We start from the raw sequence: 27,416 nt of genomic DNA, 5'->3' as shown, positions 1-27,416 counted from the left end.
TTGCAACAAAAAGAATAAAATATCTAGGAATAAACCTACCTAAGGAGACAAAAGACCTGTATGCAGAAAATTATAAGACACTGATGAAAGAAATTAAAGATGATACAAATAGATGGAGAGATATACCATGTTCTTGGATTCGAAGAATCAACATTGTGAAAATGACTCTACTACCCAAAGTAATCTATAGATTCAATGCAATCCCTATCAAACTACCACTGGCATTTTTCACAGAACTAGAACAAAAAATTTCACAATTTGCATGGAAACACAAAAGACCCCAAATAGCCAAAGCAATCTTGAGAACGAAAAACGGAGCTGGAGGAATCAGGCTCCCTGACTTCAGACTATACTACAAAGCTACAGTAATCAAAACAGTATGGTACTGGCACAAAAACAGAAATAGAGATCAATGGAACAGAATAGAAAGCCCAGAGATAAACCCACGCACATATGGTCACCTTATCTTTGATAAAGGAGGCAGGAATGTACAGTGGAGAAAGGACAGCCTCTTCAATAAGTGGTGCTAGGAAAACTGGACAGCTACATGTAAAAGTATGAGATTAGATCACTCCCTAACACCATACACAAAAATAAGCTCAAAATGGATTAAAGACCTAAATGTAAGGCTAGAAACTCTCAAACTCTTAGAAGAAAACATAGGCAGGACACTCTATGACATAAATCACAGCAAGATCCTTTTTGACCCACCTCCTAGAGAAATGGAAATAAAAACAAAAATAAACAAATGGGACCTAATGAAACTTAAAAGCTTTTGCGCAGCAAAGGAAACCATAAAGAAGACCAAAAGACAACCCTCAGAATGGGAGCAGATATTTGCAAATGAAACAACTGACAAAGGATTAATCTCCAAAATTTATAAGCAGCTCATGCAGCTTAATAACAAAAAAAAAACAATCCAATCCAAAAATGGGCAGAAGACCTAAATAGACATTTCTCCAAAGAAGATATACAGACTGCCAACAAACACATGAAAGAATGCTCAACATCACTAATCATTAGAGAAATGCATATCAAAACTACAATGAGATATCATCTCACACCCGTCAGAATGGCCATCATCAAAAAATCTAGAAGCAATAAATGCTGGAGAGGGTGTGGAGAAAAGGGAACCCTCTTACACTGTTGGTGGGAATGTAAGTTGATACAGCCACTGTGGAGAACAGTATGGAGGTTCCTTAAAAAACTACAAATAGAACTACCATATGACCCAGCAATCCCACTACTGGGCATATACCCTGAGAAAACCATAATTCAAAAAGAGTCATGTACCAAAATGTTCATTGCAGCTCTATTTACAATAGCCCAGAGATGGAAACAACCTAAGTGTCCATCATTGAATGAATGGATAAAGAAGATGTGGCACATATATACAATGGAATATTACTCAGCCATAAAAAGAAACGAAATTGAGCTATTTGTAATGAGGTGGATAGACCTAGAGTCTATCATACAGAGTGAAGTCAGAAAGAGAGAGACAAATGCCGTATGCTAACACATATATATGGAATTTAAGAAAAAAAATGTCATGAAAAACCTAGGGGTGAAACAGGAATAAAGACACAGACTTACTAGAGAATGGACTTGAGGCTATGGGGAGGGGGAAGGGTAAACTGTGACAAAGCGAGAGAGAAGCATGGACATATATACACTACCAAACGTAAGGTAGATAGCTAGTGGGAAGCAGCCGCATAGCACAGGGAGAGCAGCTCGGTGCTTTGTGACCGCCTGGAGGGGTGGGATAGGGAGGGTGGGAGGGAGGGAGACGCAAGCGGGAAGAGATATGGGAACATATGTATATATATAACTGATCCATCTTGTTGTGAAGCTGAAACTAACATACCATTGTAAAGCAATTATACTCCAATAAAGATGTTAAAATGAAAAAAAAATTAAAAAAATAAAAATTGGTATCTCACTCAGTGCACAGGTACCTCATTTTTAGTATAGTGAATGCTTGAAAATGAATTTAAACTTGTGGAAACATATACAAAGTAATGGCTTCTGAGTCTTCTGCTTGTACACAGAATCCCTCAAGTGGACAAGGATATGGTCTAGTGTTAGATAAAGATCTGTATCCCTGCCCCCTCCTTCTAAACCCTCCCTCCTAATTCCCCAGGCAAAAACTACAAATCACGAAGAATGGGTTAAATCATGTTCCCCACATTTCTTTAAGAAAGTATAGAATGATGCATGTTGTAAAAGTATTTCTATCAAAACAGTTAGACTCACAGTAAAACTCAGAGGTAAACTTCAAAGAGGTAACTAGGAAAACTCACCTAACATGGAACACCTCATTGCTCCACAGTGGCTAAATGTGGTTAAATTTTAACTACATGGTGCTAGGCTAGAAACAGGTCATCAATAAATAACCTGCAGAATTAAAAAAGCAATACTGACTGGACTACAAATTAGAAGACCTGCTTTTTTGCTCTAACTGGCCATAAAAATGACTTTAGACCCATCTACTAACCTCTTCGAAGCTTACTTACCTCAAAAAAGAAAAACTGCCTAAATCATCTATAAAGTTCCATATAGCTTTGATATTCTATGATTCAACAGAATAAATTATAGATCAGACATTCATTTTCCAAGCTATTTCAAATAGTTTGTTAAGTATTTGACAAGGAGCTACTGTCAACCAACCAGTAACAATGAGGAAAAGTCACTTAAATCTGAAAAATCAGTAGGAAAAACAGCTTTGATTTATAACAAAAGCCACACTTTTCAGGCACAGGTATATTACTGAGACGGGGTACATTTGTAATGAATGTTTTACAGGACTATAAGCATTAAAACATAAACAGAGCATCAGAATGCTTTACCATTTGACATAAGTCGTTTCCACACATTCAATTTAAGAAACAACTAAGATGTTTTTATACAGAGCTAACTCAAGAACAGAGTATTCACAGTGATTATGGAGGCCCTACACCCTAGCAGCAATGGAAGCTGCAGGGGTCTGACAGATTAGGGAAAAACAAGAAGCCCTTGTGCTGGAATTCAAAATGAACCAATCAAACAGAAACAAAACCATTCCCTCTCCCTACTTCTTCTGGCACACTTGATTGCATGGTGCTCTTTTTTTTTTTTTTTTACCATCTCTTTAACTTATTGGTTTTCCCTTCAGGGTGTTCTGATGTTCATTTGATCCAGATCCTACTCCTACCAATTTCAAAGTGGGTAGAGCGTGTAGCTGTGTGACTTCTCAGTCATCAACCCCTTTCACCCTCAACCCAGCCACCAGCTGCAAGGAGCATAAACGCAGGCATCACCATCATTGTAAATCAAAACGTTTAGACTCACTGATTAATAAAATTTGAGAGCTGGATAAGATCTTAGTGGCACTAAATTCCAACAATCTTATTTTGATTTTTAATTATAAAAATCACATACTGAAAAGAATATAAAACAAATTTAGTAGTAGGAACTTTCCCTTTTACAATAAACACTTCAATGTAAGGCTCTGTTTATTCCAGCTCCCACCCACCTTCTTGTGCCCTCCCCTCTTCCACAGATATAATCACTATTGCTTGATGTATTCTTTTTTTATGCCTTAATTTGTCTATAAAGTAGGAATAATAGTGCCTACCTCATAGGACTGTCTTGCAGATTAATTAGATTAATACCTATAAATCACTTAAAACAGTGCTTGGCACTTAGTAAAGACTCAAACGATGGTAGCTGCTACCAGATTTCAACCCACCCCACATTGATGAACACTTAGGTTTTCACAGTTTTTCATCATATACAATGTTGTGATGAGTATCCTTGTCCACTTGACTATTTTTTCTGTTGGGTAAATTCCTGCAAGTGAAAATGCTGGTTCAAACATATGCACATGTAAAATTCTGCTAGATATGGTCTAACCACCCACCAAAGTAATGAGTCAATTTCCACTCCTTCCAATAGTGTATGAGAGCATCTTCTCCCCATTGTCTTCAACATAGGGCACTGATAATCTTCAACACCAGGTATTAAATCTTTTCTAATTACTAGGTAAGGATGATCAATGTTTTATCACTTCTATTTAAAGTTAAACATTTTTTTGTTTTGACTATCTGTATTCTTTTATGATTTGCCTGTTTATATTTGATGGGGGGAGGTCAGGAAAATTTTCTCCTGGGTCAACAGGAAAGAAATAACATCCTCATCCTCCACCTCATCCCCCCACCCCAATTCAGGATTGTGATGGACATACCTCTTCTTCCCTTGAATCTCAGAAGGATATCATTTTTAAGTTCTCTCCTGTTACATAGATTAACTGCTTAATCAGGATCCATCTACTCTTATTGCTCTTAGCCATAAGCCAAACTCCCTTCTTTCACTAAAATTTAGATGCCTCTTTCTTATCCATTCATATTTATACATAAAATTGTCAACAGGTGAGATGAGAGCTCCATCAGTATTTGGGGAGGTCACTCTTCCACATCCTCAGGAAGGCCTGCTGCCTACTACACTCATTAAGAGAAGCTGGCAGATCCATTAAGTGATTTTGCTTCCCAGTTGAGTTTTTTTCTTTTCCCCTCCAAGTCGCTTGTGGCCTTTTATTTTATAAATGAAGGAACTGAGATCTAAAGAGGTTAAGCACATAGGATCTTGGTCTATTACTTCCTAGTACTAAGTTGTGCTACCAAACAATGAAACACTCTCTTGCTGGGACTGCAGAACTCAAATGCTTCTACTGCTAATTCCTGCTTCCATGTTTCATTCCTTCTCTAACTCTTACAAAGACCCCAGCTACTTGCAGGGAGGGGGTGTGGGGATTAGGCTGCAAGGGGACAAGGTAGGCTCTACCTCAGCCCCCTCCAGCCTGCACACTCATATCCTGTCATCATCTGAAACTTCTCCATGACTGATGTTTCTCTCCACAACTACAATATCCCATCCTCCCAGATGGCTTACTCAATCATGCCCAGTATAATAAGTTTTCAACATCAATGGATCCTTTGGACCCTCTCCATTTTCCCTATTCACTCACTCCTTTCTTTCTTTGCCTCCAGTCCACCTCAGACTCCATGTCCCATCATTTTAATCACTCTTGCCAAAATCCTAAACCTCCTTAGTCCCTCTATACTGGCAAAAACCTAAGCCTGCATAAATGCGACATCCCAACTTCTTCATACCTCAGACATCTGAGAACTGCAGGAGAAAACTCCCTAAACAAGCAGATGGTTCCCCAGCATAAGCCTAGCCATCAACTGCTTGCTGAATGATTCTACTACCTTTCTCTAACCAAACTGCTGTGACTCTTCGCAACAATAATTTCAAACCTGCAATCTCCACAAATCTTCACTCCCTAAGCAGCTGGCCTTGCCTGGTAGTCACCAGACAAGAACTCTCTCCCCCACAATCTGAATCTTCCTTTGCACCTATCCTTCCTTTCTCTTGTTAAAGGCGGAAGGGATACTATTTCTTTTTTTTTTTCTTCTCCCCCTGTAACTTACGAGGGTGCCGCGATGTTTTCCCAGATGTGGTCCCCGTGTAAGGTCTTTATTTTTTTACATCTTTATTGGAGTATAATTGCTTTACAATGGTGTGTTAGTTTCTGCTTTATAACAAAGTGAATTAGTTATACATATACATATGTTCCCATATCTCTTCCCTCTTGCGTCTCCCTCCCTCCCACCCTCCCTATCCCACCCCTCCAGGCGGTCACAAAGCACCAAGCTGATCTCCCTGTGCTATGTGGCTGCTTCCCACTAGCTACCTACCTTGTGTTTGGTAGTGTATATATGTCCATGCCTCTCTCTCGCTTTGTCACAGCTTAAGTCCTTCCCTCCAATTGTGCTCTGGAGCCCATCCTTTCCTACCTTCTTAGGAATCTTGAACTTTTAATTGTTCCTTATTTTTGAATCTTCAACTCCTCTCTAATGGAGATTTCCCATCAGCATTTACACAGGCTCAACTCTTTCCTCTTAGAAAAGAGAAGAGGGGTGAAGAGGAAAGAGAAAAGGAGAAAGAAGAAAAAATTCTCCTTTTTTGTCAAGACCCATCCAGCTATGACCGCTTTTCCACATCAAAACCAAACCTGAAGACCCATCTACCTTGTTATCTATTTTTTCATCTCCTTCTCACCAATTAACCCCTCAAACTTGCATTCTACTCTCCAGAGCTTCTAACATAGTCACCATCATAGTCACCATCACTTTGTCACTAAAGTCTTTGGACAAATATTGATCCTAATCTTCTGTCACTGAATCTCAGATCATATTTTTTCCTTCAGCTTGGAATGTCAAGAAACAAAAATTCCATGAGAGTAAGAATTTGTTCCATGATGTATCTATGTCAGTGCCTTGTAGAGTACTGGATACACAGAAAGTACTCAATAAATACATGTTGAATGAATAAATGATAGTTTTCCTCCCAGGCTCCTGACAAAGTCATTCTTCAGGGTCAATGCAAATAGCACCTTCCTTAAAAAATCTTTTACAATCCTGCTACACAGAATTAGATTATGTGTCCTACCAATGTTAGACAGTAGCCAGGCACTGGGGATACAGAATTTAAGACAGAGTCCCTGCCCTCAAAGACTCTCAGTCTGGATCTGTTATACCTGTACTATAGACATTATGCTCTTCTACTTTATATTCATTTATTTATTCATTCAACAACTATGTGGATGCCTATCAAATACAGAACCTGTATCTCCTATTCTCTTTTTAACTTCAAACTACCACAAAGATCAGAGACTTAATAATTCTTGAACTGCATTTAAAATAATTAGAGAAAAGTTCTTTAAATCACTTTCTAAGATAAATGTTAGGAACCAAAATCATAATGTTTCCTAACTACTTCTTATTCACCTATTAATTATATAACTGGATTCTTATATAAATTGACTCATTATATTTTAAACAGTTTTAAGACTTTTCAGTTATACAAATAAGTGGTAATACTGTAAAATGAAATACTGCTAAAAAGTACTTTAAAATATAAAATGTTCCTACCTTTTGATGCAGCAATCCTACTTTTGAGACCTGATCCTAAATACAAGGATGTATATATATTTCTTGGCCTAGAATTTAGTGGAATGAGAATGAAGTGAAGAGAGAAATCTGCAGAGAAATATGTAGAGTATGATTCCCTTTTGTTGTTTAAAAAGGGAAAAAAATACAGAGTACGTAATTACATAAACACAAGCAAAGGAGTGGAAGGACACAACCAAACTATTAACACTGGTTATTCCAAAGCACAGAATTGGAGGAATAGAAAGAGAAACTACTACTTTCCATATATTTCTTATGTTGGTTGCTATAAGGGCACATATTTTTATATGTAAAATATGAACAGTTTATTCTTTTGTATATAAAAATGGCTTTTTCCCTGTGCTTTAATTTTAATATGGGCATTTCCCAAGTTCTAAGCATCTGACATACAATCATCCTACAAATATAAACCATAAGGCAATACTGAGCAGCTTAAAGGAAAAAAGGAAGGACAGAAGTTGGGCATTAGTGACTCCTCACCAAGAGGCTTCATACGAAGAGGGGAGAAGGGGAATGCTGAGGAGAAGACATTTAAACACAATAAAACAATGTTAATAAGAAATAATAAAACAATGTGGAAATGGAAATGATTGGCAGGTTCCCAAGCTTTTCTAAAAAAAAAAAAAAAAGGCCAATTAACTCATAATGTGTTTGAGATAGTATATGCTTCCAATAATGTGTTTTTTTCCTTTGGACAGTATTGCAGTTTAAGTCAAATTTTACATACTAAATCTCTATTATTTCTATAGGAAATATACTTTATCAATAACACCAGCAAACATTCTAAAAGCCTGCAGTCACTAGTTTGGAACACTCAAGGGCAGGTACTGTTTCATCAGCTTTGAAAACCTGTGCAGTATGCCATTCTCAGACTATGCTGGATATAAGTAAGCTGTCCTATACTCAGTATAGTCATGGAATGGTATGGTTGCTACCATTCCCACCATCCCGATATCTGTATGGTACTTCACAGTTTAAAAAGCTCTTTGATACAAAGGAATGAAATGTTCCAGCTAAGAGAAAGCATTAAAATAAAATATATACACCTACCATTATAAACATATGCAACAATTTAATCTTCAGTGACTAAAAAGGTGGCAAAGCATGAACTTGAAATGTATGCTTGGGAGCCATTATATCAGTTAAAATTGTATAGTAGATACTTAAATATTTTCATAAATAGAAAACTGCAGCCAAGAAATGGCCACAAAACCAAAAGTTTATTGTAACATTTATAAGCAAAGGTCAATTTCTTCTACCCGTGGACTATAACTGATGGTTGAGAAGTAATCCACTCACAACTTTTTCTTTGTACATCAACAATAAACATGAGAAAATGTGGGCTGTAATCCTTGACAAATTATTTCTTACACCACTTCTCCAAAGGGCGGAAAAACACTAGGTAAATACGGTTTCACTTCATGCAATGATGATCTCGCAAAAAGGGTTAATATAACTATATACAGATTATTAAAGTTTGGAAAGTGAAAAATCTAATTTAAAAAAATCTAATTAGGCATGCAAAATAATATATACACAAATATGTCAAACACTAAAAATGAAAGATATACTTGCACTTACTTTCAGACACAACAAAGATAAACAAATTTTATAATGCTTTCTACACATTGTAGGTATTTTGCACAGATTAACTAAAACTTTTCCAGAAAAACGCTCCATATATATGAAGCCAGTAAGGCATATTTTCAGATACTCAGATACTTTCAGAGAAGGGAATGAAAAATGGGTCTGTTCACAAAGAAACAACAAGAATTCATAAATCATCTAAAGTGAAAAAGAACTAGAATTCAAAGTGTAAGATTTAAATGAGGTTCAGTGATAATCAGAAAAGGCCACATAAAGCAAAATCCATTTAAAACAGAGACCAAATATCGTGATACAGCAGGAATAAAAAGTTTGACATGCACACTCTCTTGAAAAATATTTTAGTTTTTTTAATCTCATATGTAATAAAATTTAGGTTATAATGATAACTATGTGCTTATTCTTAGAACATAAAAACAGTGAATCAAATGTTGGCTTTTGTGGCAAAAATTTTTCCAACAAATTGGATGACAGCCCAATTCAAAGCCATCTGATTTTCACAGTGCAATCATAAAGGAGGTTTTTTGGTTTTGGGGTTTTTTCAAAACACTCAAAGGCTACATCAAGCCTCCTAATGCCTGTCTTAATATTTTAATCTTCAAATCATTCCCTTTTTAAATACGTCTAAATCAAAGTCATCCTTGTTGGTCTTTCTCTGCTTTACTTTTTAACTGGTCTGTTGGGTACTGTAACATCCATAAATCATCTAAGAATCTTAACACACAAAGAAAGCACAGGCCCAGACAGATGCACAGGCTAAGCGAAGAGGGGTTTCTGAATAGGGACTAATTTTTTAAAAAATTTTATTGGAGCATAGTTGATTTACAATGTTGTGTTAGTTTCAGGTGTATAGCAAAGTGATTCAGTTGTACGTATATTGATACATGTATTCATTCTTCTTCAGATTCTTTTCTTAGACAGGTTATCACAGAATATTGAGTAGTATTCCCTGTGCTATACAGTAGGTCCTTGCTGGTTATCTATCTTATATGTAGTAGTGTGTGGGACTAATTTTATAAGTGGTATATTAGTGAATATTTTGCTTTCCTACACGACTCTTGAAACTTCATAACTGCAAGAACTTGGATAATGAATTCTCAAGTAATGAGAACCCCCTGTATGTGTACTTTTATTACCTGTTTATACAACAAGAGGGGATACAAATCTTGGTCTCAATACCTTAAGATATATAAAATATATCTTGGTCAGGACCACATTATGACTTTTTTTTTTTAATGCAACATAATACTGTACCAAGGTTGTAAGGGAGTTCCTTTTCATGTAGAGTCTCTCCAAGTACTGTAGTCCCTCATCTTTTAGTAACTCCAATGGGAAATGCTGCAGATTCCTATAATTTAAGAACAAATTCTTGTGCTTTTCCAGCCTTGCCACAGAGATCGTCTTACAAAGTTCAGATGCCATGACTGAACATATCCCATCAGGCACACTGCAGCACTACATCTTGTCAAAATTGGTCCATTTCTAAAGAGAACAAAAAAATGGAAAATTATGATGCTGCTAACAAACGTTGCCAAATAAACCAGTTAGCATATATAGCTATTTGCAGACATGAAAAAGAGTTATACATCAATTCCTATATTTTTCTTTTATAACAACTAAATTTTCACACATATTCAGAAGGAGATTAAAATGAATAACTATTTAATAAAAATACTCTCACTATTTAAGCAATATTTACTACTTAGCAGAAATAGTCCTATTTGAAAAAAATAGTTCTTGAACTTGAGATAGGAATCCCTATCTAAGAGAACAGAGACCAGTTTCATAACATGCAACCAAAGAAAGAGCTTAAAAAATTAGACACAACAAACCCATTTCCTTCTTGAACTACCTCATTTTGTCTTTAGCTTAAAACATTTTAAAAATATTTAAATGTATATAATATATAATATAACTAGATCACTTACAACTTCATTTTCTTCACTTCTTACTACCTAAATATTGTCCTATATGCGAATATTTTCTTTCTTTTATCTCTTTATTCTCTTTTCTTTCTTTCTTCTTAGCTTTGCAGATGATCAGAAGTAGCAAAGAAACAGGCCTGGGAACATAGAGTTTTACTTAATTATTTCAATGAAAGAAGAAATACTGCACTAGGAAATAAGAATCCTGTACTTTTCTATTACAATCTTTCTGGGCCTTAGTTGCCTTACATAAAATGGAGACAGCAATTTATTGGTAAGGGCCAGAACCCAGAACAGATTAAATACCTTTGTAGCTCCAAATTGACAAGGATAGGAAGAGAAATAACATTTCCCATCTTACCAACTAGGCACAGGGCAGAAACAAACTTCACATCACTTACCACAAGAAGAAACAAACTCAGAGATTCAATAATTTGTCCAAGGTCAAACAGCTCATAAGGGAACAAGGATTTTTTTTTCTTGGGCTGGGGAAGGGTGTCCAGTGGATTTCAAAGCCTGAAGTCTTTATACACACAGACTGACAGGATTCCACAGGATACTAAGAAAATGCTAAAACACTAAAAACAAGTTGAGCTTTGTTCAAAGATTCTACTCTGGTTTTCCTGGGCACCCTTTCTCAAACTCTCCAAAGAGAAGTACCTTTCAAAGAAAATGTTTTTTCTTAAGAAAAACTATTTTCACAGGGAATTAATACCAAGTTAGTACAAAATGCAGTAACATAAGCTTTCAATAAGCAGAGTTTTCTAACTTTTTGGTTATTTTCTATTATTTCCAAACTCTTAATTCCCAACTAATAAGAAAGTATTTGCTATTTTATATAAAAGGTCAGAGAATATGGAGTATTCAATTACATCCCTAATGCAACATGAGAGTCCAGTACCTTCCCATATTTATACTAGCTACTCACTTACCTATTTTTATGAGACATATTACTTGACTTTGAACAAGATACTCAATCTTTCCACATCTTAGTTCTCTCCCTGTAAAGCAAGGGGAACTAGGCTACAAATAACATCGTTGATTGTATTTAGAAAGGGAAGCTTTCTGGGTAATTATTCACTGAAATAGTAAACTAGAAGCCGTTTAGATGTCTCACAAGCATCTCAAACTTAACACATTCAAAGAGTTTTTGATATTCATTACCAATCCAAATCTTCCCCAGTCTTTCCAACCACCAGGAAAGCCAGAAGTCATGAATGATTCCTCCACCACCTCCAATCTATCACAAGGCGTATGGTTTCCATCTCCAAAATACACCGCAAATCTATCCACATCTCTCCATCTGCCCAAATGGAAAGCCACTGTCATCTACTGCCTTGCCATATGTATTACTGGTCTCCCTGTGTCCACTTGAGTCACTTTGCAATACATTAATCACTTAGCTGGGAGGCTTTAAAAAAGAAATCCAACTATGTCTGCCTCTCTTTCTCCGGTAAACTTGCTCCCTAGTCACATGCATTCTAAATAAACCCTTCAAAAGTTTATTAAGAAAAATCAAACTTACCAAGTATTGAGGGCTCTTCACAGTCTGGCCTCACCCACTTCTCCAGACTGGCAGGACCCTCCCTGGCTTCTCACCAAACTCCTGGGCTTTTCTAGTGCTTCAAAGTGCTAAACTCTTCACACCACTTCCTGCTCTCCTTTAGCCTTTGAAAGCACTGTCCCAACACCCTTCAGGTTTCAATGTAAAAATCACTTCCCCATCCCATGCTAAAGTCTTCTCTCTTACTCTCTCTTTGTAGGACTCTTCACAATTTGTAATCTATATATTTATTGGTGCATCTATCTATCGTCAATCTAGCCAAGAGACTGTACCGTAAGCTCCTGAGGGCAGAGACCTTGCTGTTTTCTTTACATTTGTATACCTGCCTCTAGCACAAAGCAGGCCCTCAAACAGCTGATAAACAACTGACAGTAGGACATGTGAGTAATATTGTAAGGTAGATTTTTTTTCACCTCTGATCTAAAGTCAGCTTGCAGATACTATATGCTGAGTGCGTGCTATGTGCAATAAAGATCTCTCAATCCTTAAAACTCTGCACTGCAATAGACATTATTTAGCCTATTTTATAGATAAGGAAACTGAGTTTCTCAGAGGATAACTTGCCAGAATACCAACCCAGGTGTTCAACTCCAAAGCCTGTGCATTGCTCTACAAGGCAGACTTCCATGAACTTCAGTGGGGCCTGTGCTTCTTCCTATTATTATTTAAGTGGTAGGCAAAGCTTATACAAATCTAAGACTACAAAGCAAAACCCACACTCCCTGATGGGAAGATCCAATAAGAGAATACAGTGTAACCTGATGGCTTTCCTTCTAATCCTGCTGAATCCTGATGGGTGGGCTTGGCTGCCCTTAAAACGTCATTACACTCTGTTAAAATGTATCTTGCTAGGAAGGCAGTTTGGGAGATGAAATCTACACAAATGAAATCTGAAAGCTTTCAATAATAAATAATGGTAATGGTTTTCCGTATGCATTCACTGGCAATGCACAGCCTTTACCAGCATAATTTTCTTACACATATTCCCTTCACTACCTCTTATCTACGATTAAAAGCAAATGGTATACTTAATATTAGCTGTATACAACTGCACCTGCATAACAGTTTTCTGACAGGTGAACACCAATCAACTCTATTATTATTTAAAGCAAACTAACCTTTCCATCTTAAGAAAATTCCACACATTTTAAAACAGGTGTGTTTTAAGGGAAAGGAGTCCCTTAGATTGACTTCCGTACTTAAGTCAGTGGAATACCCACTCCAATTTCCTAATATTGTAGATTAATGAGTTAAAACCCGCACATTAAAAGCATTTATTAAAGGTTATTTTCTCAGTACTGAAAAGAACGCTGTCATAAGTCTTAGGCAAAACACATGCCGTTTTGCCCGAGTTAACGAAACACTCTGGTTGTTAGAGTTTGGAAGCAGTGAGCCCAGTGGCAGGGATTTCACAGACCCGGTATCGGGATTCTCCGACCACCGAGGGCGAGGAGGGCCCGGCAGCTGTGGCGACCCGAGGCCCGGGCGGGCCCGCTTGGGCCGGGGTCCCCTCGCTGCAGCCCGGACGCTTCTGCCAGAGCCGGCCTCAGGGCCGGGGGTCGGGCCAGAGGGCCTTGCTACGTGAGCCACCTGAAAAGGCGAAGTGCCACACTCACCTCGACCAGCGGAGCCAGCGCTCCCGGGCGCAGGGGTCGCTGGACAGCAAGCCGGGACTCGGCGGGCGGGGCGGGGCGCCGGGAGGGGACGGGGCGGGGCGCGGACGACGCGGGGCGGGACGGGGCGGAACCCTCACTTCAGAGGGTTGGGGGAAGACAGAGCGGAGAAGAGGAAGACGGAACCTCGCGATAATGCTCCACCGTTCTCGCGGTTTTTATGATAGATCGCACGAGAGGCTTGTTTTCCAAGCGATGTGCCTATTGGCCAACAATGTGGCTTCTCTGCGACTTGGCCCCGCCCTTGGCCCGGTCTTTGCTTCCGGCTCCGGCTTCCGGGTTTGTTGTTGAGATCAGCTTTTTGCTCAGAATTTTGAGGGGGTACCTTAGCCGGCTGCAGCCTCAGGGACCGTCAGTAACTGATCATTTCTTTCATTCATGCATTCACTGACGCACTCGTCCTCTCATTCAATGCATACGTTGAGAAATTACAACAGTAATAACACCCAGTCGCTTTACTGTATACCAGGCAGCGTTCTAAGATCTGTGCATAGGTTATCTCAACCCTCACAACAATCCTATGACACAGGTACTATTACTATACTCGTTTGACGGATGAAAAACTTAGGTCAGGTAGGTTTATGTAATATGGCCAAGGTTAGTAATCAAGTAGTGAGCTTAGGCCCAGTATAAAAGAAGTCACTGCACGCTGGCAGGTTCGTTCCAAGAGTGAGGCAGTAACCTAGTCTCTGCTCTTGAAATACCGTAGGTCTGCTGTGAGAAACAATCGTTAAAACGACAATAACAGCTGTGAGAAACAATCGTTAAAACAACAATAACAACTTTGTAAGTTAAATATTCTGGCAGTTCCTAGCATGACTGAGTAGACCATCAATAAATATTTCTTCAAGACGGAATTTCCTATGTCAGCAGAAGAAGTCACCAAAGGAAGAGACCTTTATGATGGTAAAAAGAAAAAAAAAAGCATTGTTAGGGAACAGCAAAAAAATATTTTTTAAGTACCTTGCTTGTTAACATGACAACTTTTCTTCTGAAATGAAGTTTTTAAAAAATTTCCTCTCATGAAACTACTGTTATTTATTGTTCTTTGGCAAGCTTGATGTTGATTATAATGTAGCAGTTCATTGTCAAGATATCCTGACTTTATAGATTTACGTTGGTTTATTTAATTACTGTTAGAGGTAAATAACCTAGAAAGCAGAGTTATATTAAATAAAAATAAGACCTATCTCAAAACAAAGTATGAGTTATAATGAAATACTTACCAATTATCTATTTAGTAAACCTGGTCTTCAGAAGTTACTGAAGTGTATGGATGGTATATGTCATGTACTTCTAAGACCTTTTATACAGGTTTCCAAATACTTAAGAATTTGTAGTACTTAGAACTTTTTTGCTAGACTTAAAATGAGGAAATCTTCAGTTTATGTAAAAACAAAAATCTTTCGGTTATTAAAGATCAACCCAAATAATATATATTTGCTCCTAATATTGAAGAGTCACACATACAAAAAGGCAACTATAGATAGAACAATTTTTAAAAAGTAATCAATGTTAGTCTCTTAGTTTTCATTTCTTAAAAAACGAAATATTTTAATGCATTAATTTGACACCTGATATTTGATCATGAAAAATGAATCATCTTAAAACAACTTCTGCCCTCTGAAACTGACACAAAAGTAGCCATGTGATTCTTCGTATTAGTATATTATCCTATGGCCACTCTTAAAAGTTCTCTAAATTTGTCAAGTGTCAGTTTCACAATTTGCCTCCCTCAGAGCAAGGGGGAGGGACTTCCCTGGCGGTCCAGTGGTTAAGACTTCCCTTTCCAGTGCAGGGGGTGTGGGTTCTATCCCTGGTGGGGGAGCTAAGATACCACAGGCCTCCTGGCCAAAAAACCAAAACATAAAACAGAAGCAATATTATAACAAATTCAACAAAGACTTTAAAAAAAGAAAAAAAGTCCCCATCAAAAAGGACTTTTAAAAAAGGGGGGGGGAATCCTCTAATACAAACTAGTGATTGGACAATCTTTGGCAAACTTTAAAATCATCAGGCAGCGATACCACTTTAAGAAAATTCCAAGGAAAGGACAGCCCCATTTTAAAATTCCCACCTCTGGCTCCCAAGGATTGGGTTGCAAACTTAGATAAAACACTATTCTCCACTCCCTATTGGTGCATTCTCTATCATTCATTCTCCCTGGAATTTTGTGAGATACTAAGTTGCTTTATGGGAAAAGGCTGCGCCAATTTAGTCTGGAATTGCCCTACTTTAGACTTTTTCTGGTTATCAATCTGTACAAAGAATCACCAAACTGATACAGCGTGGACCAAAGTGATAAATCAGGCTGCCGAGACATTGTGTAATTCGATCGAAAAAGAAACGGACAACCTCTCAAGCACATCGGGTATTTGACAAAGGATTTTACGACACAGTGAGAGATGTAAGAGTTAAACTTTTCTGATTTTTTTTTTTGCTAGTTTAAAGGAGTGTCAAAGGAAAAGCAGATAAAATGCTGGCATAATGTAAGAGTGGCAGGAAGAGAGTTTCAGAGGGTGTTTTTAGAAAGAACATTATTCGCAGATCAGTAATGGATTTTTGAATGGTAAAGGGAAAAAGGTAGTAAGATTAATAATAGTAAAATAATAATATTTTATACTCCAAGAAGCTGTGGTTTTTTGTTGCTTTAATATGGATTTAGAGGAACACAGTAATATTATTGTAATTATCAGAGGAAATGAATATTTTTGTATGTATGTTGTCTTACCTAGCATAATAGACAATCCAGCTGTTAAAAGATATAAGAGAAAATTATCATCACCTTTGGACCCAAGTTTTGTGTATATTTGTAGAGTCGGAGATCCAGGGACAGATCTGCTAACAACAAAGGAAAACATAATATTGGTGTATGAAACAGAATCAGTAGGTAATGAATGTAAGGATAAATTCTCAAAAATGAAATCCAGCATTTATACTTTCAAAAATGATATTTTCACTAAAACTAAAATATAAAAGTTCAGGAAATACTGATAAATGAGGATAATGTATATTAAAACATATTTGAAAGAGCAACATTTTTAAAAAATCCAGCCCAATAAAAAATTCCAAAATATAGCATCTTAAAGATTCTTCAAACATTAATTCAGCTAGTAAATATAATACCTAGTAGCACATCTATACCTCTACAAGGCCTAACTCAGAGTAGGTATGCAATAAATATTTCTTGAGGGTCCTCTGTTAATCCATATATGGGGATATAAAGTAATAAAATACAGTCTCTCAAGAAGCTCATACTCTAGCTGGGAGAAAGAGACTCAAAAAGTTTCAATGAAGACTTCTGGATAGTTTTTGGTGCATAGATGACTGCTGTAGACCCTAGATGCTTCAGGTGCTCAGATCAGTGTGAGCAGAAATATTCAGGGAGAGTATCACAGTAGGGTTAAGACACATTTTGAGCTTCAGCAATGAGCAAACTTTCAGTAGATAGAAAAGAAAAGAAGTGGCATCCCGGGTAGTGGGAGAGTTGTTAGCAAATATGTGCAGCCTAAAGAATAGAGAATAATTAGCTCTGACGCAGCAAAAGCTTCATTTGGTGACCTTGGTATAATAAAAATTTTTTAAAAAAGCATGAAAAGTTACACGAAAAGTCAAAATTGCCAGAATTAAGGAGTTTGGTCTTGCGTTTTAAAGGTAATATTTGAAAAAGATAAAACTGACATTGCAAGAACAGAGGCCAGAAGCTAAGGGGCTAAATACTATAAATAATGGAGTGCAGATTGGTAATAGCCTCATAAGACATTTTCTCCAAATACCTTCACATGGTTGAATAATATAAATCTTGATGCATTTCTTTCTATTCTTCTAAAGCATTGAGCTTATTTTCTGTTAAACACTACAAATATAAATTTTATTAGATGAGGTGTTAGTTGTGTTGTAATAAAACAGTAAAAGTAATTGTTTACATTGCATCAGTTCTTGCTCCTTTTCCCTCAGAATTTAACGGTTTCTTGTTTCTATTTAACTGAATTGAAGGAATTTCAACCAAAAAAAAAAAAAGTTGTGACTGAAGAACACCATGGGAAGATGGGAGATATTTGTACTCAGACTGTAGGCTTTCACCTGATCTGTTTCTCTGAGACAAAACTCAGTTCCATACCTCAGTGAGCTGCTACCATGTACCAGATGATATCCTCAGTGTTGGGCAAAAAAAAGGTGAATCAAGAACCATCTCCTCCAAAAAAAGCTTCAGGGATACCAAGCAGGGTATTTGTCTCCTGCTTCAAAATTTGCTTCAAAGAACCTGAAGTTCATCTATTTTAAATTCCTTTTTTTCTAAATTGGAGTATAATTGCTTTACAATGTTGTGTTAGTTTCTGCTGTACAACGAAGTGACTCAGCTATATGTATACATATATCCTCTCCCTCTTGGACCTCCCACCCACCCCCCCCACCCCCGCATCCCACCCATCTAGGTCATCACAGAGCACCAAGCTGAGCTCCCTGTGCTATACAGCAGGTTCCCACTAGCTATCTGTCTTACTATTCTAAATTCTTGATCAGTGGTTCCTAATCGGATAGATGGAGAAGGAGGTTATCTCTAGCTGTGGAAAAGAATCCTGAGACAAAGTCCCCTGATGACAAATGTGGCAGACTGCATTGCTTGCCAAATGTTCCATTTACTCCCCTGGATATCTAGCCCTCTTTGGAATTAGGGAGCAAATGAAATATTAGTAGAAGTGAGGTGGGTCACTTAAGGGCAATGGTAGTGAAAAGCCCATACACAGTTTTTCAATCTCTGTTAGTCTACCATGACTCCTGTTGATGTACAGTTAAACCTTGGTCAGCCTGGATCTCTGAAAGACTGTGGATCAGACATTCCCACTCCCCACCTCCATCTCCACCCCTACTAAATCAAGTGAGCCTGTAGCATGTAGGAGTTAGTATCTTACCTCATTATAGCCTAACTGATGCTGACTACCTAAGCTCTTATCAGCTTTTCCCCTGAGGATATCAGCATTTCATTTATTTCAGTTTTCTTAAGAAAAAATGCCCTAATCAACTGAGTTTCATCTATCAGGTAGATGATACGTTTGGGGGGAAATCACACTATAAAGATGGTTTAATTGTTCATCCAGTAAACATTTATTGAGGCCTATTAGGTGTCAGGCAATAATACCATGTGACCCATCTATTCGTAGAGCCAGAATGCTAAGATAGATTTTCAAAATTTTTGGAGCCTCTGCCAAATTGTCTTTGGGAATCAGTGCTGCCCTATCTTATGAAAGTCTTGTAGTTATAAGATGTATAAAAGTCAGAATTACATATAAAACTGCATGGTAGTTTCATAGCTATTTTTTAACAGCTTTAGTAAGGTATAATTTACATACTATAAAATTCACTCACTTTAAGGATATAACTCAATGATTTTTTTAGAAAATTTACAGAGCTGTGTAACTATCACCACATTCCAATTTTAGAAAATGTCCATCACTATAAAAAGATACCTCATGCCCATTTGCAAGCACTTCTCATTCCTACCCCCAGCCCTGGCAATCAATAATAAAATTTCTGTCTCTATAGATTTGCCTTTTCTGGACATTTAATACATTAATGCAAATGGAATCATACAATATGTGGTATTTCACATCTGGCTTCTTTCACTCAGCATAATGTTATTGAGGTTTATCCATGTTGTAGTATGTGTCAGTCCTTCATTCCTTTTGTTTTTTTATTGAAATATAGTTGATTTAGAATATTATACTAGTTTCAACTATACAACATAGTGATTCAATATTTTTACAGATTATAGACTCCATTTAAAGTTATTACAAAATAATGGCTATATTTCTCTGTGCTGTACAATATAACCTGGTTGCTTATTTGTTTGATACATAGTAGTTTGCATCTCTTAACCCCATACCCCTATCTCACTCCTCCCCTCTTCCCTCTCCCCACTGGTAACCATTAGTTTGTTCTCTATATCTCTGAGTCTGATTCCATTTTGTTATATTCATTCAATTCTTTTATTTTTTTAGATTCCACATGTAAGTTATAACCAGTATTTGTCTTTGTCTGACTTATTTCACTAGGCATAATACCCTCTAGGTCCATCCATGTTATTGCAAATGGCAGAATTTTATTATTTTTTATGGCTGAGTAATAATCCATTGTATGTGTGTGTGTGTATATATATATATATATATATATTCTTTATACATTCATCTGTTGATGGTTGCTTCCAAATCTTGGCTGTTGTAAATAATGCTGCTATGAACATTGGGTGAATGTATATTTTGTTTTATTTTCTTCAGATATATGAGTGGAATTATTGCTGGATCATATGGTAGTTCTATTTTTAGTTTTTTGAGGAACCTCCATACTGCTTTTCATAGTGGCTGCACAAATTTATTCTCGCCAATAATGTATAAGGATTCCCTTTTCTCCGCATCCCTGCCAACATTTGTTATTTGTGGTCTTTCTGATGATAGCCATTCTGACAGGTGTGAGGTGATATTTCATGTGTATTTGATATGCATTTTTCTGATGATTAGTAATGTGCATCTTTTCATGTGCCTGTTGGCCATCTGTATGTCTTCTTTGGAAAAATGTCATTCAGGTCTTCTGCCCATTTTTTAGTTGGGTTGTTTGTTTTTGTTATTGAGTTATGTGAGCTGGTTATATATTTTGGATAGTAACCCCTTATTGATCATAGCATGTGCAAATATTTTCTCCCATTCAATAGGTTGTCTTTCATTTTGTCAATGGTTGTCTTTGCTGTGCAAAAGCTTTTAAGTTTAATTAGGTCCCATTTGTTTATTTTTGCTTTTACTTCTTTTGCTTGAGGAGACAGATCCAAAAACAATATTGCTACAATTTATGTCAAAGAATGTTCTGCCTATGTTCTCTTTTAGGAGTTTTATGATTTCAGGTCTTACATTTAGGTCTTTAATCCACTTTATTTTTGTGTATGGTGTGAGGAAATGTTCTTGTCTCATTTTTTTACATGTAGCTGTACAGTTTTGCCAGCACCACTTACTGAAAAGACTGTCTTTTCTCCATTGTATATTCTTGCCTCCTTTGTCTTAGATTAATTGACCATAAGTGTGTGGGTTTATTTCTGGGCTCTCTATTCTGTTCCGTTAATCTTTGTGTCTGTGCCAGTATCATGCTGTTTTTATTCCTGTAGCTTTGTAGTAGTCTGAAGTCAGGAAGTGTGATAACTCCAGCTTGTTCTTGTTTCTCAAGATTACTTTGGCAATTTAGGGTCTTTTGTTGTTCCACATAATTTTTAGGATTATTTGTTCTAGTTCTATAAAAATTTCATGGGTATTTTGATAGAAATTACATTGACTGTGGAGATAGCTTTGGGTAGTATGGACATTTTAACAATACCAATTCTTTGAATCCAGGAAAACAGGATATCTTTCCATTTCCTTCATCAAGGTTTTATAATTTTCAGAATTTAAGTCTTTTACCTTTTTGGTTATGTTTATTCCTATGTATTTCATTCTTTTTGATGCAATTTTAAATGGGATTGTTTTCTTGCTTTCTCTTTCTGATTATTAGTATATAGAAAACCAACAGATTTCTGTATATTAATCTTGTGTCATGCAACTTTGCTGAATTCACTTATTAGTTCTAATAGTTTTTTCGGTGGAGACTGTAGGGTTTTCTATGTATAGTATCATGTCATCTGAAAATAGTGACAGTTTTGCTTCTTCCCTTCCAGTTTAGATGCCTTTTATTTCTTGTTCCTCTCTGATTGCTTTGCCTAGGGCTTCTGATACTATGTTAAGTGGAAGTGGTGAGAGTGGACATCTTTGTCTTGTTGCTGATTTTAGAGGAAATACTTTCAGCTTTTCACCAATGAGTATGATGTTAGCTGTGGGTTTGTCATAAATGTCCTTTATTATGTTGAGATATGATACCTCTATAACAACCTTGATGAGAGTTTTTATCATGAATGGATGTTGAATTTTGTCAAATGCTTTTTCTGTGTGTATTGAGATTATCATGTGATTTTTATTCTTTCTTTTATTAATGTGGTATATCAGATTGATTGATTTATAAATATTGAACCATCCTTACATCCCTGGAACAAATCCCACTTGGTCATGGTGTATGATCCTTTTTATATATTGTTGAATTTGGTTTCCTAATATTTTGTTGAGGATTTTTGCATGTATATTCATCAGATATAATAGCCTGTAATTTTCCTTTTTTGTACTATCCTTGTCTGGTTTTGGTATCAGGGTAGTGGGAGACTCAAGGAATGAATTTGGGAGTGTTCTGTCCTCTTCAATTTTTGGAATAGTTTAAGAAGGATGGGTATTAGCTTTTCTTTATATGTTTGGCAGAATACCCCTGTGAAGCCATTCAGTCCTGGACTTTGGTTTGTTGGGAGGTTTTTTTAATTATTATTACAAATTCAATATCTCTACTAGTGATCAGTCTGTGTAGATTGTCTATTTCTTCCTGTTTCAGTTTTAGCAGGAGGTGTGTTTCTAGAAATTAGTACATTTCTTCTAGATTGTCCAATTTTTTGGCACATAACTGTTCATACTAGTGTCATAATTATTTTTGTATCTCTGTGATAGCAGTTGTTCTTTCATTTCTTGCTTTGTTTATTGGGGGCCTTTCTCTTTTCTTCTTGATGACCATGGCTAAACGTTTATCAATTTTATTTATCTTTTTTAAAAAAACAGTTCTTGGTTTCATTGATCTTTTCTGTTTTTGTCTCTATTTTATTTCCTCTCTGATCTTTATTATTTTCATGTTCCTGCTGACTTCGGGCTTCATTTTTTTTTTCTAATTCCTTTAGATGGGAAATTAGATTTTTTGAGATTTTTCTTGTTTCTTGAGGTAGGCTTGTATCACTATAAACTTCCCTCTTAGAACTGCTTTTGTTGCATCCCATAGATTTTGGAAAGTTTTGTTTCCATTTTCATTTGTCTCAAGGTATTTTCTGATTTCCTTTTTGACTTCTTCATTGACCCATTGGATTTTTAGTAGTACATTGTTTAGTCTCCATATGCTTGTGCTTTTCCCATTGTTCTTCCTGTAGTTGATTTATAGTTTCATACCATTGTGATCGGGAAAATGCTTGAGATAATTTCTGTCCTCTTAAATTTGTTGAAACTTGTTTTGTGGCCTAGCATATGGTCTATCCTGGAGAACATTTCCTGCACACTTGAAAAGAATGTGTATTCTGCTGTTTTGGGATGGAATGTCCTGTAGATATCTCTAAAGACCAACTTGTCTGTGGTGTCATTTAAGACCACTGCTGCCTTATTGATTTTCTGTCTGGATGATCTGCCCATTGATGTAAGTGGGGTGTTAAAATCCCCTCTTATTATTGTATTATTGTCAATTTCTCCCTTTATGTCTGTTAATATTTGCTTTGTATATTTAGGTGCTCCTATATTGGGTGCATATGCGTTAACAAGTGTAATATCCTCTTCTTGTATTTTTCCCTTTATCATTATATAATGCCCTTCTTTGTCTTTTGTCATAGACTTTGTTTTTAAATCTATCTTGTCTGATACGAGTTTTTCTGTCTCCACTTTCTTGTTTCCATTTGCATGAAATATCTTTTTCCATTTGCTCTCTTTAAGTCTATGTGTGTCTTTAGCTCTGAAGTGAGTCTCTTATAAGCAGCAAATAGATGGATCTTGCTTTATTATCATCAGCCGCTCTATGTCTTTTGATTGGAGCATTTAGTCCATTGACATTTAAAGTAATCATTGATAGGTATGTACTTATTTCCACTTTATTAATTGTTTTCCAGTTGTGTTTGTAGTTCTCTGTTTATTTCTTCTTTTTTTGTTTCTTCCCTTGTGGTTTGATGATATTCTTTATTGGTAGGCTTGTATTCCTTTCTGTCTAGTTTTTGTGTATCTACTATAGGTTTTTGATTTGTGGTTACCTATATATGTTGACCTATAACTATATCTACTTGTTTTAAAGAGGTAGTCCTTTAAGTTCAAATGCATTCTACAAGATCTACAGTTTTTTCTCTCCCTCCACCCCAACATTTTGGGTTTTGATGTCATATTTTACATCTTCATTTTTATCCCTTTACTGATTATTGTCATTATAGTTGATTTTACAATTTCTTTGTCTCTTGATCTTCATACTACCTTATTTAAGTGGTTGATCCTCAGTCTTTACTATACATTTGCCTTTACTAGTGGTATTTTTCCTTTCCTATAGATTCTTACTTCTTGTTATAACCTTTTCTTTTCCATTTAGAGAATACCTTTTAACATTTCTTTTAGGGTAGGTTTAGTATTGATAAACTCTTTCAGTTTTTGCTTGTCTGAGAAGTTCTTTATCTTTCCTTCAATTCTAAATGATAATCTTGCTGGGTAGAGTATCCTAGGGTGCAGATTTTTCCCTTTCAGCACTTTGAGTATGTCACACCACTCATACATCACACCACTCCCTTCTGGCATGCAAAGTTTCTTCAGAAAAATGAACTGATTAGTCTTATGGGGGTTCCATTGTATATGACTCTTTGTTTTTCTCCTGCTGCTTTAGAATTCTCTCTTTAAGTTTTGCCATTTTAATTATGATATGTCTTGGTATAGGTCTGTTTGGGTTCATCTTGTTCGGGACCCTCTGTGCTTCCTGTACTTGAATATCTGTTTACTTCTTCAGGTTTGGAAAGTTTTCAGCTATAATTTCATGAAATAAATTTTCAACCCCCTTCACTCTCTCTTCTCCTTCTGGGAACCCTGTAATGCAAACATTGGTAACATTAATGTTATCCCAAAGGTCCCTTAAACTGTTCTCATTTTATGAATTTGTTTTTCTTTTAGCTGTTTGATTGGGTGATTTACATTATTCTATTCTACTTACATTATTCTATCTTAAATTGTTCTATCTTCCACTTATGCATTCTTCTGTATCACCTAGTCTCCTATTAATTCCTTCTAGTGTGTGTTTCATTTCAGTTATTGTACTCTTCAGTTCTGACAGGTTCTTTTTTATATTTTTCTAGTTCTGTGTTAAAATTCTCACTCTGTTCATCTATTCTTTATTCAGTTAGCATTCTTATTACCAATGCTTTGAATTCTTTATCTGGTGAATTGTTTATATCTATTTCTTTCTTTTTTCTTTTTTGACTGTGCTGGGTCTTCATTGCTGCATGCAGGCTTTCTCTAGTTGTGGTGAGTGGGGGCTACTCTTAGTTGCAGTGCACAGGCTTATCATTGATGTGGCTTCTCTTGTTGCAGAGCACAGGCTCTAGGCATGCAGGCTTCAATAGTTGCAGCATGCAGGCTCAGTAGTTGCAGCCTGCGGGCCCTAGAGCACGCGGGCTTCAGTAGTTGCAGCACATGGGCTCAGTAGTTGCAGTGCGCAGGCTCTAGGGTACGCAGGCTTCAGTAGTTGTGATGCACAGGCTCAGTAGTTGTGGCTCGCGGGCTCCAGGCTCAGTAGTTGTGGTGCACAGGCTTAGTTGCTCCACAGCATGTGGGATCTTCCTGGACCAGAGATCAAACCCACGTCCCCTGCATTTGCAGGCAGATTGTTAACCACTGCACACCAGATAAGTCCCCCGTATCTGTTTCTTTAGTTGTTTTTTCAAGAGTTTTCTCTTGGTCTTTCAATTATGACAAATTTCTGTGTCCTCTCATTTTGCTTAACTTTCTCTATTTCTATGAAATTAGGTGAAATAGTAACCTATTGCAGTCTTGAAGGGGTGTCCTTATGTGGAAGCATCCCTATACAGTCTGCATGTCCCCAGTAGCCTTGGTGGGAGAGCGGGATTTGGCGTGAACACAAGTGATGTCTTTCCTCAAGGTGAACTGGCAGCTATCACCTTGGTAAAAGGTGAGGCTGGAGATGGAGGGGCTAGAGCCAGAGCCAGGTGTGAGCCAAGGCTTCCCCTCTGCTCAGTGGCTTTTACCACCATATTGGGGTTGGGGGTGGATGTCAATTACTGAAGCAGAAACCCTGAGGCTCGGGCCCAAGCTGCCTCAGTTCCCTTCAAGTGTGTGCTCTCCTCCCTCCCAGCACTGGCACCACTGCCCCAGAGGGGAGCTGTACTTGAGCAAGAGGGGCTGGTGTGGTCACTCGACATGTGTCAGGGTGCAGGCTATGAGTCCAGCTGGGGTCAGAGATCTGGACTGCTTTTGATGTGTTGCCTGTGTAAGCAGCCGGAATGGCTGCCCCTGCCCTGTTCAGATGCCACCTCAGGCCTAAGACTCCTTTGTCTCTCACAGCTGGGCTCTCCCCATAACCTCAGCCACCCCTGCCCTAGTATGGAGATAGATGCACCACAGAGCAGGCAGGGCCTGTGTGGGGTCTCAGCATGTGTCGGAGTGTGAACTGTAGTGGTCCAGCCACAGTCAGAGACACGGCTTTTCTGATGAGCTATGTTTAGCACCAGCAGTGGCTGCCCCTGCCCTCTAGATGCTGCTTCAGGTCTGAGCCAAGTCTGTGTCTCACAGCTAAGCTCCCAAGCAGGACTTCAATATTCACTCAGCTCAGGCTGTGGCGCACACCATAGTAATCATGGGAAACCAACCAGTCACTTGCACAGCCCTCAGTCTGCTCCCTCTGCCCTGCCTTGGGAGCAATCAAGTGGGCACATGATACTTGTGAGTGGAATTCAGGCTTCCCACAGCCTTCCCGTTAGTCCCACTGGCATTCCAACCAGTCATGGGGACTTGTCTTCCCTGTGTCAGACCCCAAGGCTGGGGCACCCAATATGTTGCTCAAACCACTCACTCCCCAGGGAGGATCTCTACTTGTGTAATCTCCCTTTTCCTCTGAACCTCCTCCCAGGGGCACAGGTACTGACCTGATCTCATCTCTTCTCTTCTTGCCTGATTCCGTGTGGATCTTTCTTACAGCCATGGTTGTACAGGAGTCTTTTTGCCGGTCTGCAGTTAGTTTTCAGTGAGAGTTGTCCACGTTTAGATGTATTTTTGATGTATTTGTGGGGGGAGGTGAGTTCTGTGTCCTCCTACTCCACCATCTTGATCAGTTCCCTCCTCATTCCTTTTTATTGCAAAATAATATTCCATTATATGGATACTACCACATTTGTTTTATCCACTCACCAGTTGATGAGCATTTGGATTGCTTTCAGTTTTTAGCTATTGTAAATAATAGTGCTACGAAGATATTCACAAGGTTTTGTGTGAATGTGCTTTTTAGTTCTCTTGGGTATATACCTAGGAGTGGAATCGCTGAGTCATAGTAACTCTGTGTTTAACTTTTTGAAGAATTATGCAACTGCTTTCTAAAGTGAATGCATAATTTTACATTCCACCAGTGTTGAATGAGGGTTCCAACTTCTCCAGATCTTCACCAACACCTCTAAATGTCTGTCTTTTTGTTTATAGTCACTCTGGTTGTTGTGAAGTGGTTCTCATTATAGTTTTGATTTGTATTTTCCTAATGACTTATAATGGTACCTTTTCATGTGCTTATTGGCCATTCATATATCATCTTTGTAAAATATCTATTCAAATCTTTTGCCTATTTTTTAATTGGGTTATTTGTTGTCTTATTATTGAGTTGTAAGTGTATTCTAGATAAAAGTCCTTTATCAGGTATATGATATATTTGCAAATATTTTGTCCCATTTTTTGGGTTGTCTTTTAGAGCAACGAAAGTTTTTAATTTGATAGAGTCCTATTTATCTATATTTTTCCTTTTATCC

General features: G+C 37.3%; 1 protein-coding gene across 8 annotated transcripts in view; it reads right to left on the bottom strand.

Moving 5' to 3' along the window:
* Positions 1 to 13,829, bottom strand: part of LRRC28 (leucine rich repeat containing 28) — a 187,465-nt gene extending 173,636 nt beyond the window's left edge. For 7 of the 8 annotated variants that reach the window (XR_016392020.1, XR_016392022.1, XR_016392023.1 and 4 more), the window contains exons 1-2: positions 13,721 to 13,829; positions 9,870 to 10,097 (exon numbers count right to left, since the gene is read on the bottom strand). Coding sequence is in view for 4 of the 8 variants with exons in the window: in XM_022598839.3 (XP_022454547.1) it covers positions 9,870 to 10,037 (168 nt within the window). In the remaining 4 variants the exon portion in view is untranslated. Of the gene's footprint in view, positions 1 to 9,869; positions 10,098 to 10,543; positions 10,678 to 13,720 lie in introns of all 8 variants that reach the window. The other variant, XR_016392021.1, reaches the window with a different exon arrangement.
* Positions 13,830 to 27,416: the final 13,587 nt, after the last annotated feature.

The sequence above is a fragment of the Delphinapterus leucas genome, chromosome 2 (assembly GCF_059928025.1).
Source record: "Delphinapterus leucas isolate spDelLeu-1000000601 "Yukka" chromosome 2, BTC_Dleu_Yukka2, whole genome shotgun sequence".
In the NCBI taxonomy this organism is placed as follows: Eukaryota; Metazoa; Chordata; class Mammalia; order Artiodactyla; family Monodontidae; genus Delphinapterus; species Delphinapterus leucas.
The sequence above is the reverse complement of the archived record's forward strand: the minus strand, read 5'-3'. Positions and strand labels throughout refer to the sequence as shown.